The following is an 18,101-nucleotide window of genomic DNA, read 5'->3' as shown; positions in this document are numbered from 1 at the left end:
TCTGTAGATCTGTACTCACTTTCAGATTGCTCTTTCTTTCTGGTTCTGTGAGAGTTTTTAGGCTTTTTGTAGCTGCTCTCTGCCTGTTTTCTTGTAGTTTCTCTTAATTATATGAAAAACTGTTTAAAAGTCTTCATTCATGTATTATTAAGTTGAAGCAAGTTTTGTTGTCTCAAAATTTATAAAAACTGAATGTCTGTCTTATTCTAAAACAACATAAAAAATGAAAAATATCAGGAGCTCTCTCTCTCTCTCTCTCTCTCGGTGTTGCATGCTGGGAGTGAGTGGGGTGGTGTGTGAGGCACACGAGTGTGTGAGCGTGGAGTTTTTTCCAAACTTTATCTTTAATTATTATTATTTATTTTTTTTCTCACTTGCTGGATCACTGATATATGTTATGCAGTAAAGTTTTGCGAGGGGTTTTGTTTTGCTAAGCGTGATGGCTGCGTTCCCTGCGGGGGAAGAGCCATCTCTGTCGCGACGGAATGGTTTCAGGTGTACTCCCGAAGCAGGCACAGCGATTGAGGAGGTGCTGTTAGCAACAGGAGAACAGGTAGGCCATGAAAACATTGTTTCTGCGTCTCGCATGAACAAAGCAGTTGTCGTCTTTCTAAAAAATGAACAACTAGTTATCAGGATCATTGAAAGTGGCATTTGGGTGAAGGAAGCATTTGTATCCGTTACACCTCTTTTTGCTCCAGCCACAAAAGTTACAATTTCTAACGTACCCCCGTTTATTAAAGATGACGCGATTGTGCGAGAATTAACTAGATTTGGAAAAATGGCTAGTGCTGTAAAGATGGTTCCCTTGGGTTGTAAGTCTGCCGAACTTAAGCATGTTTTGTCTTTTAGAAGACAGGTGTTTATGTTTTTGATTGATCCTACTAGAACACTGGATGTCTCATTTCGAGTGATATGTGGAGATAGTTCTTATATGGTGTACGCGAGTACAGATACTTTACGTTGTTTTGAGTGTGGAGATATCGGCCATAAGAGAATGTTTTGTCCGCATAAACAACAGACCGGGGAAATAGCAGGGGCGGCGGGCGTGACAGGTGCGAGTAGCGGAGAGACTGCGGTGGAAATACCGCTGGTTGACGCAAGTGTTCAAAAAGAAGATGGAGTTGTTAATGGAGATAACGTAGGTGGTGATAAAGTAAACTCTTGCCCTGATAAACAACAGGCCGAGGATGAAACAGGGGTGTCAGGTGTTCCAGGTGTGAGTAGTGGAGCGATAGAGGTGAGTGTAAACTCGTCGGCCAGTATTGAGGGGGTAAGCGAAGATGTTTCGTCTTGTGGGGGTTCTGTTACTGATGCATTAAGTTTCACAGATGACAGAATGCAAGAAGACATTGCGTGTTCAAATGATGAAGCGGAAAAAGCGTCAGATGACGAGAGTTTTAGAGATGATGATTCATGTATTGATGTAGACGTCGGTAAATACGGAGATTTTTATTCTGTCGAACAGATAAATAGCTTTCTTGATAACACTAAGGGGAGGAGTATTGATGTTGAAGAGTATTTTCCTGACGTACAGAAATTTATCGCTTCTGTAATGAAAGCTCGTAAAGAATGTAATCTTGATGTTTTGACGCAACAAAAACGGTTCAGACTAAAGAAATATTTGACAGCGGTCAGACAAAAATCTAAAAAGATGAAGGGAAAACGTAGGTCTACTAGAACTAGCTCTAAATAATCACACATGGGGGTTTGGCTTTTTTTGTGTTTTTTTCTTCTTTTTTCTTTTTCCTTTCCCCTTTTTATGGATGTTCTTAAAATAGGATCCTTAAATATAAATGGGGCAAGGGATAGAAGTAAATGGCCATTACTAAAAGAATGTTTAAAGCTCAAAGAAACTCAAATTGTTTTTTTGCAAGAGACCCATAGTAACGAAGACAATGAAACTGATTTAGGGTTGTGGTGGGAGGGAGATCACGTTTTGAGTCATGGTACCAACCTCAGTGCAGGCGTGGCAATTTTATTCTCACCCAGATGTAAAGTTAAAATTTTGTCTAAAAGCGAGGCAGTGAAAGGACGCCTGCTTGCTATAAGGGTAGAATTTAAAAATAGAGTTTTTGGGTTAATAAATGTTTATGCTCCTACAACGGGTAGAGAGAGAATAAGCTTTTTTCTTAAACTTAAAGATGTAGTTTCCACTTTTATTCATGAGGATTTTTTAGTAATAGGAGGGGATTGGAATTGTACGTTGGATTTTACATGTGATAGAAATGGAGAAGAGCCCCACTTTTCATCAGCAGCATCCTTAAAGGAGATTATTACACATTTTGGCCTTACCGACATTTGGAGAGAGAGAAATAAAGATGTTAAGCAATATACATGGGTTAAAGTGACTGATAATAGGATCAGTGCGGCTCGGTTAGACAGATTTTATGTTAAGAATACAATGTGTAGTAGAATAGAAGAAACAAATATAAGTCCAAGTGCTATTTCAGATCATCATTTAATTCATTTAAAATTGATTATAACACAAACAACCCCTCACTGCTCTTATTGGCGATTTAGCAATAAATTATTAGAGAATCATGATTTTAAGGACAAATTTAGGGTTTTTTGGAACCATTGGACGGAACAAAAAAGTAATTATGAAAATCTTCTTCAATGGTGGGAGGTGGGAAAAGTTCAAATTAAAGTTTTCTGCCAACAATATTCATCACATGCTTGGGTTAGTTTAAAAAGAAAAATGTCTAAATTAGAAGATGATATTTCTGCATTATATAGCTCTTTGATTAATAGGAATGACATGGGAGTCCAGGAAAACTTGCTATCAAAGAGACATGAATTAAGGGGTATTTTACATGAAAAAGTAAAATCAGTACTTGTGAAAGCAAGGTTTACTTCCATTAATGATATGGACGCACCCACAAAATATTTTTTTAATTTGGAAAAGAAGATTGTTCATAATAATTTCATGCATTGTTTACGGAGACCCGATGGAAGTATTACCTCAGATCCTTTGATAATGAGAAGAACTGCTGTTGATTTTTATTCTAAATTATTTGAAAAAGAAGATGTTGATCTGAATGCAACATGTGAACTGTTTAAAGACTTACCAATGTTGGAAAAGAATGAAAGACTTTCTCTGGACTCTAACATTATATTTGAAGAAGTCACTGATGCAGTAAGACAACTGTCAACTGGTCGAGCTCCAGGACTCGATGGACTTACCGCGGAGTTTTATAAATCGTTTTGGGGGATAATTGGTCAGGATTTCTTTAAAGTCCTTGAGGAAAGTTATAAACGGGAGGAATTGCCAAAAAGTTGTCAAAGGGCAGTCCTTTCTCTTCTTCCGAAGAAAGGAGATTTGAGTTTGCTTAAGAACTGGAGACCTGTTTCCGTTCTCAATTCCGACTATAAAATATTGTCTAAAACAATTGCAAACCGTCTTAAGACGGTGTTAGGATTTTTGGTTCACGAAGATCAATCCTATTGTATTCCTAAAAGATGTATTTATGATAATTTGTTTTTAATGAGAGATCTTTTAGATTATTTAAAAGTGTATAATGTTAGTGCTGGTCTGATATCTCTAGACCAAGAAAAAGCTTTCGATCGGGTAGATCATCAGTATTTGTTTCATGTATTAAAGTGTTTTGGGTTTGGAGATAAGTTAATATCATGGATAAAATTGATGTATGAAGGATCAGTGAGCATGATAAAAATAGGAGGTGGGTTAAGTGTACCAGTTAAAGTGCAAAAAGGAATCAGACAAGGCTGTCCAATGTCTGGCCAACTGTACAGTTTGGCGATTGAACCCTTATTGTGCATGCTTAGAAACAAGCTAAATGGTTTAACTATAAGTGGCAGTTTAAAAAAAGAGCCTATTATATTATCTGCATATGCTGATGATATTATGGTAATCATTCAACAACAGGAAGATGTACAGATTTTAAAGGGGGCTTTAGACATCTATCAAAGAGCATCATCTGCTAGGCTAAACTGGGACAAAACAGAAGCTGTGTGGCATGGTTCCATTGAAAAGGGTAATATGGTTTTGCCAATACTCCCGAATAACATTCAGTGGGGATCAGTTGGGTTGAAGTATCTTGGAGTGTATCTTGGTCAAGAAGAATATAAGAAGAAGAATTGGGAGGGGTTAGTGGATAAGGTTGATGCGAGGTTGTCTAGCTGGAAATGGTTGCTACCCCAGCTATCATATAGGGGAAGAGCACTGATTGCCAATAATCTCATTGCCTCAATGCTTTGGCATAAATTCACGGTTGTGGATCCACCAGTGATGATAATCCAGGAGATTCAAAAGAGAATTGTTAACTTTTTTTGGTCTGGTCAGCATTGGCTGAGGGCTGCTGTTCTCTATCTCCCTGTACAGGAGGGAGGACAGGGATTGATAGACATTCGAGCCAGAGTGGCGGTTTTTCGACTGCAGGCTATCCAGCGCTTGCTATATAACCAACAACATAGATGGATGGAGATAACGTGTGCTCTGTTACGCAAGGCTGGGCGAATGGGTCTAGATAAACAGCTTTTCATTTTGGCCCTGGAGAGAGCTTCTCTTGGTGGACTGAATCCTTATTACCTCAATATCTTGGACTTATGGAAATTATTTTCTGTTTCGAGAGAATGGTCAAAACCAGGTCCATGGCTGTTTAACGAATCTCTTTTTTTCAACCCTCTTTTTCCTGTTGAGATTTTGAACTCTGAGACAATGAGGTCTAATATGACTAATGCTGGAATATCCATGTTCAGAGATCTAAGAAGAGGTGATGGGTGGATTGAACCTGAAGTACTTGCTGAAAAAGTGGGCTTCAAGTCCGTGCGTCTCGCTAAACGGGTGATAGATGACCTAGAAGCTGCACTTCCTTGTTCAACCAAAGACTTTCTCAGAGAGACCTGTATAGGTGATGATACAGAGCTTGTTTCCTTTCCGGATTTTAACTTTTTGATGGAAAAGGACTTTCATGAGGAAGCTCCTGAAAAATTGCTATCTCTGAAGATTCCAGAAATGGGTTTGTTCAAAGATTTATCAAAGAGAACTTTGTACACAGCATGTGTCAAAATCATGAACTACCAAGACCTCAAAAATCAAACAGTCAGTAAATGGACTTTAGTGGTGGGGTCAGGCTCTTCCCCGAAAGGTAGCTGGCGGTCTCTGTACAAGAAACCCATTGAAAAGAGAGTGGGAGATCTTCAATGGAGAATTGTACATGGAGTTTTAGCCACAAACAGACACATAGCACGACTGAATCCTTTAGTTGGGGAGGGTTGTCCCTTTTGTAATACATCAGAAACTGTGATTCATACTTTTATGGAATGTTATCGCCTGAAAAACTTGATTGAGCTAGTGAAGGGTTGGAGTATACGTTTTTTGGGTTTGTTTAGTGTTTCTTTGTTTATTTATGGGCCAAAGTATTTAGTTGAAAACAGAAATAATGTTATTATTCTTAATTTTTTGTTTGGAATGGCAAAGTTGGCAATTTGGTGTACTAGAAAAAACAAAGTAGAAGAAAGTGGGTGCATTGATCCAATCTTATTGACAAAATGTTTTGTAAAAAAAAGGTTAACGATTGAATATGCTTTTTATAGCCTTACACACAATGTAGAGGGTTTTTTCCATATTTGGGGATGTTTGTGTGAACCTGATGAGAGTGGAAATTTTAATTTAAACATTTTCTAATGTGGTTATGAAGAAAACTGTATGAGACTTTGATATATATGACATTTAATTAATAAGAAAAAAACAAAAAAAAAACAAAAAAAAAACAATGGTTGTTTTAAATATATTTATGTAGTTTAAATCCCAAATGTAATCGGATTAATAAAGGGAGTTTCAAATGTCAAAATGTGTCTCTCTCTCTCTCTCTCTCTCTCTCTCTCTCTCTCTCTCTCTCTCTCTCTCTCTCTCTCTCTCTCTCTCTCTCTCTCTCTCTCTGTCTCTCTGTCTCTCTGTCTCTCTCTCTCTCTCTCTCTCTCTCTCTCTCTTTCTTTCTGTCTCTTTCTTTCTGTCTCTTTCTTTCTGTCTCTTTCTTTCTGTCTCTTTCTTTCTGTCTCTTTCTTTCTGTCTCTCTCTCTCTCTCTCTCTCTCTCTCTCTCTCTCTCTCTCTCTCTCTCTAAACTACAGATGATGGTAATAGGATAATAAGAAGTTTATTCCAAGTGTAGAGTGCATATAATAAAAATGTACCGCTTATAACGTTTTTACATGATTGCAGCTAAATCACAAGTAAACAGTCTATAGTCTATGTCTACTGTATCATTTCATTTGTGTTCTTTTATTGTAATGTAAACATTACAAAATGCCATGACAAAGTTAATTGTGTACGTTGCATTATTTCATAACATTGGTCGTTATAATGTCACTATACTTGATTATTGCTATTTATCATAATAGTTAGCAAATTGTGCATGTTTACACTATTTACAACCTCTAGGCTTATTTATGTTCTGATAATTATGTGAGATATTGACAACAACGGTTGTCATGATAATCGCATGACATACTACAAACAAGCGCAACAACATACAACATATACCGCAAACAAGTTTACATATAAGAGATTTACTTACTAGTCCATCAACAAAATCGCCAGATCAGCATCCCTCCAGTGCCGGCTTTTAGCTCACGCCAACGAGTAAGAACCTGACCGAGTGGGACTCTTGTCCAGTTCCTAACGTGGTCAGATTCTCTTTTCCTTTTCCTACTCTCTTCCGAACGCGCTTTCTGAGTTTTAAATCGTTTAGCCTCACGTCTCAAATTTGCGCGTGCAGTTGTTGTTATAGGCTTGATCGACTTCATGCAGCGCTGCAAGAATCGACAGCCGGATGACGTCAAAGTGCCGTCTCTGATCATTCTTGCGGTACTTTGATGTCATCCGGCGGTCGGTTCTTGCAGCGCCACACGAAGTCGAACAAGCCTAACGTAAAACAATAGATAGAACTGCAGTCTATGGGTTGAATGTGTTCGAAGTTCGAACAGCCACAGGAGACCGCCTTCTCTCCGCCCATTTATCTAATCTGATGTACTGAACGCAATATTTTACGTCTTTTCTGACTTCTGCTGGGAACATACGGTGAACAGCGCTATTTTGGCCTTTCATTGAAAAAACTAAAGCGGCTGATTTCCGCGTAGTTACATTTTGCTAGAACGTGACTAAAACTAACAAAAACTAATATTACAGCTTGACACTAAGACTAGACTAAAACTAAAATTAAAACAGGCTGCCAAAAACAACACTACTATTCAACGCGACAATTGAACGTGAATTTTGAGCAGTGACGTGCCTGTGTTTTCATATTTGATTAATTTCCTACTGACGATTCAAAGGCGAATTTTGTGCAGTGCAGCATAGCGCTTGTTTGTCGTTTCTATGATCACAAATGCAGATATGGTTTTATATTTTAGTATCCTTACCTTACCAATCTGTTACTTTCTGCTCACATCGCACTGGTAATCAGCTTAGCCATCTGTGTTTTCTGGATCAGATTCAGGACCATATTAATAAGGTAGTAAAGACGAAAGTATCTCCTGGCTTTCACTATTACTCATAAATCCATTTACGTTATTGAGGTATTCGGCCAATCACAACACACGATAGCTGGCCAATTGGTTTACACCGCGCTTTTTCAGAACATTGAGCTTTGTACAAAACGACTTGTTACAGAAGGGCAGGTCCTAGAGGTGCTACAAATGTACGTTATGTGGAAAAGAATGCTTTTTTAACCCTAAACACACGCAAACACATTGTATTACACCAAATACACAAAGTAATATGCTTTTAACTACGAAATAGGGGCCCTTTAAAGGACTTAAAACATAGCATCTTAGGCTGTCACGGAGAAGGAACTTCCCTCCGATTTTGAACGCGATTTTGCCTACACTGTAAAAAAAAATCCGTAGAAATTACAATGGTATTGCAGCTGGGTTGCCGGTAATTTACCGTAGATTTAAATTTATGTTATTTACTGGCAAGAGTTTGTTCAAAGTTAAATAAATTTTAAATATTAACAAGTCTTTATCTTTACAGAATAAAACTATACAATAACAGCCTCATGCAAAGCATTCTGGGAACCAGAAATCATCATCAACCTTTTTCTGTTTTTTGCTTCAGATTTTGTTCCCCAGAATGTTTTGCTTGATGCTGTTTTTTTAGTTTTACTCTGTAAAGACAAAGACTTGTAAATGTTAAATGTTCATTTAACTTTGAACAAAATGTTGCCAGTAAATAACATACATTTAAATCTACGGTAAATTACCGGCAACCCAGCTGCAATTTCTACGGATTTTTTTTACAGTGTAGCTTCTCAGTGAAATACGGCTCTGTGTAGTAAATGCCGCTCCATCTGAAAGCAGGTGATTGCGATTTACTACTGTTCACCGAACAGGCTTTACTGATGAGACACGCATGAGAATTGGAGAATCACAGGCAATGTTTTTTATTTTTGCCCAGCTCTTCTGTGACATTATAGCTTTTTTTAATCTTGAGTTGGCTTACATTATAAGGACTGATTGCCCATTTGAACTATAATTGCTTATTCAGTGCAATGGGCTTGACATTAGCATTGCTTATAAGCTACCGTCTCTGCTTTCTGTGCATAATTTTAAGAGATAAAAAGATGGTTCATTAATAACTTTAACAATGGAAGAAAGAAAGTGCACCTCGTGGTTGTGACTTTCAAAACGAGGACAAGTTGTAATTGTCATAGAAACCAGTGGCACGCTGGAGACTGCACATCCACATCTCACTCTCTGATCATGGCCCGTCGTTCTCCGATCGACGGGGGTTTTACACACACTGTTAATCAGACCTGTAATTAAACTGGGTCTGGACCTGAGCTGACTGTCAATTTAAAATAGACCCTCATGCATACGACTCTGCTCAAGTTCAGAAACATGGAAGTACACAATGTGATGCACAGAATGTCATTGTCAAAGAGTTTCTTTATCATGTAAAAAAACGAAGACAAAATTTGATACGGTTGTTAGATCTTTCCCCGCCATTGAAATTAAGAGAAAACGCTTCCCTGCCAGTGATGGGTATTTCTGGCGTTCCGCAGTACCGCTATTATACACCAGATGGCAACTAACAAACCCGGAAGTATCACCCTAGGGCAGGGGTGGGGAATTCTGGTCCTGGAGGGCCACAGTCCTGCAGAGTTTAGCTCCACCCCTAATCCAGCACACCTGAAATTCATTTGCAAGTGATTCTAAAAATGTTGATTAGATTTTTCAGGTGTGCTTGATTAGAGTTGTAGCTAAACTCTGCAGGACTGTGACCCTCCAGGACCAGAATTGCCCACCTCTGCCCTAGGACAAACAGCTGTATGTCCGTGTAGATTTTTGAGGCTCGCTCTGCTTCTTATATCTATCAAAAGCCCTTCACAAAAATGGAATTATTTCAGCTTTTTGCTAAAAATTTTGTGTTTTTAAAGAAACCTACCCATATTTGAAAGGTGATAAAAAAACTAATGAAGCGATGAAACGTTTTGGGTTTTTTTTTTTTTTTTGAAGCAAAGGGTCTGTTCTTTCATTTTGATAAATTTTATGTTTATATATTTTAAGAACATTTTCTGGAAGGCATTACACTTAAAGTCAGTGTAACACTGTATAACAACACTGTAACCATTTCTATAATCATATGGCTTTGCAATATGAAAACTACATTCTTAGAGCTTTCAGACAATATATAGTTTGTCAAGATTATTTCAAGTTCATAGGATATTTACAAATAAAAAAATCCCTTCGCCATTTAACAAGTGCAATGTATCAACATCATGATCACTACATTTGGTGTCAATCGTATTATTTCCCTAGGAGGAGTATTTAAAAGTTCATCGTATGCATTTTTGAAAATACTAAATGGCCCACTTCGTGTTGGGTGGAGCCAATAGGTTTTGCGGGCGGAAGTTGTTTGGGTCTGTGAGATCTTTATCCGCACCAACTTTCGTACATGTTTGCCCCATCTGTGCACTAATGTTTGTTTTTGCATTACAGGGGCGCTACAGAGCCCCTCTACCACGCCCATATTCTAGCCTTTGCCTGGTCCCAATAACGGACGATTCTGATGTCTGTGCCAAATTTTAAGAGTTTTTGAAATTAAGTTAATCTAAGCATGCCAAGGGCCTTAAATGACATCAAATTCACCACGTTCGGTGTCAATCGCATGAATCCCCTAGGAGAATTATTTAAAAGTTTAGGGCATCCAAATGTCCAAAAATCAGCATCAAATGGCCGACTTCCTGTTGGGCTGAGCTAATGACTGTAGATTTAAAAGTTGTTTGTTTTGATGAGAGCAATGTACTTACCACGTTTCAGGATTGTGGGTAAAACTAATTGCACATTTTAGACGAAAGGGGGCGCTAGAGAGCCGCTACAGAGCTATGCCCATGTCTGAGCTTTAGCCCACGCTTAACGTCCGACAACGCTTATCTGTGTTGTCAGGTTATTTTAAGCATGCCAAAAGCCTTAAATATGAACGCATTTAAAGCCATAAAGTTTGACGCATTGCCATGGGAACAGCGTTTGAGATGTCAAATATTCCTGCCTCTGCATTATGGACACAACTTTTGGTATGAATCCTCTAAGAAGAGTATTTAAAAGTTCACGGCATGGAACTGTCAGTCTTAAAGAGCCACACAGATCCAAAATCGAAACTTACCTTTATTGCAGTGTGTCATGTAGCTGTCCATCAATGTAAACAACGTGTAAAGTATTTGAACCAAAAAGTGCACGATTAATAAAGTTATTGGCTTCTAAAGTAGGGAGTCGACTCTGAATCGCTGAAACGAGTCGTTATAGGGAGTGAGTCTTCTTCCTGATATTATCCACGTCACACGAACTTATCCACGTCACATGAGATACTAATCTCCGCCTACAGCCTTGCCTGGGAGAAACGAAAACTATGACCCGCCCACAGCTAGTTTGTGTGTGAGTGTAAACATCAGCTCACGCTGTGTTTTCAGCTTGTGTTGTTTTCACTACCAAAGGAGACTTTTTCAAGGAGGGATATAATAAACGTGTCTGGCTGTGAAGAATCAGTGGTTAAAATAAATTTTTATCGGAGGGATTTAGACGTTTGGCAATGAAAGTGGTTCAGTACCCACTTTATTTGGAACAACATGCGTCTCCTAACCACAAACTGTAAGTATGATTATAGCTACATACTTGCTTAAAAGAGTGTTAAATGTCTATATTCGTTTTTATTGCTTGGATTAATGATGAATGATATCGTTGTTTAAACTAACTTATATACTGTCAGAGTCACGATAGCAAGCGGTTTTGCTATGACCCGGTTAGTTTACATAAATGCTTAAATGAGTGTAAAATGTTAGTTTCAATCGTCGTTGTTATTGCTTGGATTAATGATGAATGATGTGTATTGATGTTGATAATGTCTTCTCAGTAAATCATGTTAGCACGAGGTCAATACATATTGCACTGTTGTTGGTCTGTGCCACCGATCTGTGGTCTGTGAGACTGATCTGTGATCTGTGCAAAGACACTGTGTCAGTTGACCAATCAGAGCAGAGTAGGCTACTGAAAGGTGGGGTTTAGGCAGACTGAGTCGTTGAACGGCTTCACACGAATCGTTTGGGGATCTCTGAGAAATGGGGTAATTTTAAATTTATATTTTGAGAAAATTACAGTGTTTTTTGACCTTGCATGCATTTAAACCTGTTGTCCGGGACTTATAAATAGTGATAGGATGCTTAAAATTGTCATCTTACTGGCTCTTTAAATATGTGTGAAAATGAAAGTAAAGTTTGACGCGTTGCCATGGGAACAGAGTTTGAGGGATCAAAAATTCCTTCACAATTTAGCATCGACAATGTCTCAACATCATCATGTTACCCACGTTGGGTGTCAATCGCATAAATATTCTAGGAGGAGTATTTAAAAGTTTACCCAATGCAACTGTAAGGCTTACATATGCCTTAAAAATGAATGTAAAGTTTGACACATTGCCATGGGAACAGCGTTCGAGATATCCAAAATTCCTTCGCAAGTTATCATCTACAATGTCTCTGCATCATGTTACTTACGTTTGGTGTCAATCGCATAAATATTCTAGGAGGAGTATTTAAAAGTTCATTTGCATGCAACTGTCAAAAAATCCACCTTTGTGATTTGACACACTATACCCAGGACTCACAATAGGCACATCGATGCGATCGGAATCTTCAGACGAACATACAGATCGCGTGTCACCACAATAAGAAATTTTTTTAAATAGTTAATCTAAACCTTGTCCTGAAAACAGTCCCTAGATTTTATTAAATCGGTATTAAAAATATATCTTAACTCTGATTAAATTAATGCTTATGTGTCTGACTATATAGGCTACATCTTAGCCTTCATAAAGACAAATTATAACGTCGGGATGTGATTCATTTACATTTTCAAAGTTATTTCTTAACAAATAGGCAGCATTTGAAATGTAATGTAATCAAACAGAAGATGATTGATTAGAAAAGGAGAAAACTATTACACTGTACCTTGGGAGATAACGTTACTTGAATTGTGATAGGGTGCTATGACTTTTGTAAAAGTATTGCGGGAATGCTCCTCTCCTGATGCATGATATGATTGCTGTCGCGCATCTGACAAACCAGCGAGCGCATCAGACAGTAACTGTTACTCGATGACAAATAGTGCAGTTGCGTTTTGTCAGTACTTTCAGCTCTGAAACTTACAGAGGTATACGCTGAACTGGAGCTATCTCTGCCATTGTTTAAAATCAACTCCAGACACAGCAACGAGACCCACCCTTCCCTTTGACCCTGATTGGCCCCTCACCTGATCTTGACTGTATTAAACAACTAATCAAACTGATGATGGCAGTGACACCCAATCAGAGGTAGCACACGAGTCTTTACAGAATGCGAGTGGTAATGTTTTGCATGAATGAAGACTGCACAACTCAAAAATATGGGACAAACGAGGTCCCGTTTTGATTAAAAATGACACACTTATTTTCAAATTCAGGCCGACTTCAGAAATGTGTAGAAAATTGTAGCTTGTGTGGAAGTATTCGAAGTATAAGAAGCTCTTTTTTTGAACAAGTAGTGCGGACTACTTGTTCAAAAAAAGAGCTTCGCTACTGAAAAGCTATTTGATTTAGAAAGCAGCCAAACTACCGGCAAGCTACTGAAAAATTTAGTTAAACTACTAGCTTCGCTACTGCCCAACACTGGTAATACCGAACGTCCCACCTGTGGGATAGTGACAGTTAAAGGAAGAATTGCAGCCCTTATAGCATATTCTCCATGCTTCTTTGGTTGGGGTTTACCAATAAAATTTTCTAAATGGAAGTGTACATTGCTTTAACCCTATACAGATGAGTTTACCTTTTGTCAGATGCTAGAAAAATGCTTTATAACCCCTAAGTTAAGTAATCTTGATTTTTTATAGAAGTTTTAAATTTAAAAGACAGTCTTATGATTTCAGGAGAACGAGCGTACAAAGGACATGATCATTGAACAGCGTTTTCATCGAGCCATCATCGGACAGAAAGGGGAGAGAATTAAGGAAGTTCGGGACAAGTTTCCTGAGGTAAAAAAAAACTGATATTGTTTTTTAATTGTTTTTGAGTTGTATGCATATTGATGAAGAAATAAACAGGTTTTCCATCTGCTTATAGGTTATCATCAACTTCCCTGACCCAGCGCAGAAAAGTGACATTGTACAACTACGTGGACCTCGCACTGAGGTGGAGAAATGCACAAAATTTATGCAGAAAGTGGTGGCTGAAATGGTATGCAAATTTTCTGTTTAATTTTCTGTGTGTGTGTGTGTTTATGTATATATGTAGATTGAGGAAAGTGGTACAGTGAGGAAAATAAGTATTTGAACACTGCTATTTTGCAAGTTCTCCCACTTAGAAATCATGGAGAGGTCTGAAATTGTCATCGTAGGTGCATGTCAACTGTGAGAGACCTAGTTAAAACATTTTTTTTTAGATTATTTATTTGTATGATACAGCTGCAAATAAGTATTTGAACACCTGAGAAAGTCAGTGTTAATATTTGGTACAGTAGCCTTTGTTTGCAATTACAGGGGTCAAACGTTTTTTGTAGTTTTTACCAGGTTTACACACACTGCAGGAGGGATTTGGCCCATTCCTCCACACAGATCTTCTCTAGATCAGTCAGGTTTCTGGCCTGTCGCTGAGAAACAAGGAGTTTGAGCTCCCTCCAAAGATTCTCTATTGGGTTTAGGTCTGGAGACCTTGGTTATCCTGGCTGTGTGTTTCGGGTCATTGTCATGTTGGAAGACCCAGCCTTGACCCATCTTAAAAGCTCTAACTTAGGGAAGGAGGTTGTTCCCCAAAATCTCGCAATACATGGCCCCGGTTATCCTCTCCTTAATACAGTGCAGTTGCCCTGTCCCATGTGCAAAAAACACCCCCAAAGCATGATGCTACCACCCCCATGCTTCACAGTAGGGATGGTGTTCTTGGGATGGTACTCATCGTTCTTCTTCCTCCAAAATAGAACTTTTTGGTCATAATTCCACTTAACGTGTTTGGTCTCATTTGACCACATGACTTTCTCCCATGACTCCTCTGGATCATCCAAATGGTCATTGGCAAACGTAAGACGGGCCTGGACATGTGCTGGTTTAAGCAGGGGAACCTTCCGTGCCATGCATGATTTCAAACCATGACGGTCCTAGTGTTTTACCAACAGTAACCTTGGAAACTGTGGTCCCAGCTCTCTTCAGGTCATTGACCAGGTCCTCCCGTGTAGTTCTGGGCTGATTTCTCACCTTTCTTATGGCGCTTTTCCATTGCATAGTACCCCACAGTTTAGTTTAGTTTGGGTCGGGTCAGCTCACCTCACCTTGGCGTGGTTAGCTTTTCAATCGAGTTTGGTATCACTTCGTAGTGGGAGCATGTATAGGCGTGTCTTTATATTTGCGCTGCCTACTGCTGTGACATCATACAAGTAAGAGCGTTGTTGTAAATTCCCATTTATTTATTTCTCAGTACACTACAAAATAAAAATTGGCCACCACAAATAGATGTTTGCTGATCGTGTTTATCACTAACGTTACCTCTGTCTTACGTGACAGTTTCTGTTCAAACACCCGTTGCGTCAGTAGTTGACGTACTCCGCTGAGCCTCATTAAAGTTGCGTTTAAGCATAATGCTGACGTGCTCATCGTGAATGTTCCGCCACAAACTGCAAGTTTGGAAAAAAACTGGTATGTTGTCCCTGATACTCAACCTGTGGATGTTTTTCATCGCTAAAAGGGAGTTTGGGAACTTATAGCAGAGCACAGATGATAACATGTTTGCTCGAGCACAAGCTAGCACTAAAGATAGAGCTAATCTTTACATTATAGCGATGACGCGTAGTGACGATTCTCTCAGACCAATCAGTGATCTACAGTGTTTTCGCGTCACCCTTGGTATCAGCTCAGGTCGCTTTGAACCCCAACCGAGGTGGTACGAACAAAAGTATCGGGTACTGCACCCAAAGGAAAAGCTCCCAAAAGTAAGCCGACCCAAACCAAACCGTTTGGTACTATGCAATGGAAAAGCGCCATTGAGACCCCACGAGGTGAGATCTTGCATGGAGCCCCAGTCAGAGAGAGATTGACAGTCATGTTTAGCTGCTTCTATTTTCTAATGATTGCAGTGGACCTTTTTTTACCAGGCTGCTTTGCAATTTCCCCGTAGCCCTTTCCGGCCTTGTGGAGGTGAACATATTTTGTCTCTAGTGTCTTTGGACAGCTCTTTGGTCTTGGCCATGTTAGTAGTTGGATTCTTACTGATTGTATGGGGTGGACGGGTGTCTTTATGCAGCTAACGACCTCAAACAGGTGCATCTAATTTAGGATAAGGTGTGGAGGTGGATATTTTAAAGACAGACTAACATGTCTTTAAGGGTCAGAATTCTAGCTTATAGACAGGTGTTCAAATACTTATTTACAGCTGTGTCATACAAATAAATAGTAAAAAAAAATCATATAGTAATTTCTGGATTTTTTTAGATTATGTCTTTAACAATGGGCATGCACCTACGATGACAATTTCAGACCCCTCCATGATTTCTAAGTGGTGTTCAGATACTTATTTCCTCACTGTGTGTGTGTGTGTGTACGTGTGTGTGTGTGTGTGTGTGTGTGTGTGTGTGTGTGTACGTGTACGTGTACGTGTGTACGTGTGTATATGTAAACATGTATATGTAAACGTACCTGCAGGAATTTTACAAATTTGAAAAAACTTAATCTTCAGCAGTTTGACTATAAATATTAATTGCACTCAAAGGGTTAGTTCACCCCAAAATTACAATTTCATCATAAATCACTTACCCCTATTTTGTTCTAACCCACCAAGTCCTCCGATTGTGTTTTTTCATAACACATTTTTAGATATTTTTGACAAAAACCGTGAAGCTTGTGATTGTCCCATTGACTTTTTCCAGAAAAAGAATTAAAGGCATCGCCAAAAAGGCCCATGTTCCATCAGTAGTTCCATAATAATATGCTGACTTCCTCGGCCGATAACGGCATTAAATGACTCGATCGGTACTTGCTAAATTTGCCGATCTCATGAACCGATCTTTGTGTTTACTTTTGTCATCATAGGGCTCCTAAATGCGGCTCTAGTTAGAGAGCATTTTTATGCAGTGCGAGCATTTTTACAACCTGTTGCTCGTGCCACGTGCAGATTTGGATTTCTCTCTTTGCCTTTACAGAGATATGTGTATTTTCTATGAGGACGTGCTCCGGTCCTAATAGCGGATGCGTCTTTACATCCCCATCAAACAGCGAATACAACACACATATATCGCGGACAATCCGGTTGTTAAGTAATGACTTAAGAAATACTGTTTCCGGGTCCAAACCTCCACTCATTTCAATAGAGGATATTATTTAAACAGCATATTGTGAGCACTATTGAATAAATACACACCTTAAAGCAAAAATTTTATAAACTCACTTGTAAACTGCAGTCTTCATGCTCACGTTATCTGCTTGTTAAGTCATGACTTAAAGAATACCGTTTCCAGCTCCAAGCAACCACATTTAAACAGCCATTTATGAGCACTATTATCCCAGAATCAAAGACTGCAATATATATATATATATATATATATATATATATATATATATATATATATATATATATATATATATATATATATATATATATATATATATATATATATATATATATATATATATATATATATATATATATATATTAAGTGTTCTGCTTCTTCTGCTTCTTCTGCTCTTTCTGCTCTTTCTGCTCTTTCTCCTCTTCTTCCTCCTCCTCCTCCTCCTCCTCCTCCTCCTCCTCCTCCTCCTCCTTCTCCTCCTCCTCCTCCTCCTCCTTCTCCTCCTCCTCCTCCTCCTCCTTCTCCTCCTTCTCCTCCTCCTCCTCCTCCTCCTTCTCCTCCTCCTTCTTCTTCTCCTTCTCCTCCTCCTCCTCCTTCTCCTTCTCCTCCTTCTCCTCCTCCTCCTCCTCCTTCTGGGGTCAAGCACCAAAGGTGCTGAGACACCTATTGTTATTGTCAGTATTATTTAGGGCTGGGTGGTATGACGGTATATTCCGTTGCAAATAAGTGGGCGTGGCTAACTCTGCCCTCCAGCATGTTAGACTGAGTGTGACGGAAAAACATGTAAAATAGTTCACTTATAAAAAATGAACGCGTTATTTGTGTAATTTTTATAATTGGTGCCAGTGAATCCACCGCGGGTCACGCAGCGAGACTCTTGTCTTGCTCGCTCTCTTGCTCGCTCTCTCTCTCTCTCTCTTGCGCGCGCGCTCTCTTTATCTCCTCATGCAGCAGCCGGCCGGCTGGTCTCTCGCGTGCAGAGGTCTCTCTAGGCATGCGCAAGGAGCTGCGACGCGAAATAAAGAGTTCTTCTCGCACATAATGCTAATAGTTGTTTTTCTGAACTTTAAGCAAGCTAAGATAAAACTCGCATTTATATCAGTGATGTGCGCTGCTGGAGCGACGTAGTTTGATGCGCCATTTGCTTATACAAACATATTTGATCGGAAAGACGAGAAAGAAATGCAAATGTTAAGGTATAATAGACAGTAAAGGGCGTCAAGATCTTAAAACAAACTTTATGATCATCACATCATAGCACCTGTCACATTTATAGAGCT

At 39.0% G+C, this 18,101-nt stretch overlaps 1 protein-coding gene across 5 annotated transcripts in view; it reads left to right on the top strand.

Annotated features, from left to right (window-relative positions):
* hdlbpa (high density lipoprotein binding protein a) overlaps window positions 1–18,101 on the top strand; it is a 220,577-nt gene that overhangs the window by 155,180 nt on the left and 47,296 nt on the right. For all 5 annotated transcript variants that reach the window (XM_065266689.2, XM_065266690.2, XM_065266686.2 and 2 more), the window contains 2 exons: window positions 13,418–13,522; window positions 13,611–13,724. In XM_065266689.2, coding sequence (XP_065122761.2) covers window positions 13,418–13,522; window positions 13,611–13,724 — 219 coding nt within the window. The remainder of the gene's footprint in view (window positions 1–13,417; window positions 13,523–13,610; window positions 13,725–18,101) is intronic.

Source organism: Paramisgurnus dabryanus, chromosome 7 (assembly GCF_030506205.2).
Source record: "Paramisgurnus dabryanus chromosome 7, PD_genome_1.1, whole genome shotgun sequence".
Lineage (NCBI taxonomy): Eukaryota > Metazoa > Chordata > Actinopteri > Cypriniformes > Cobitidae > Paramisgurnus > Paramisgurnus dabryanus.
The sequence above is the reverse complement of the archived record's forward strand: the minus strand, read 5'-3'. Positions and strand labels throughout refer to the sequence as shown.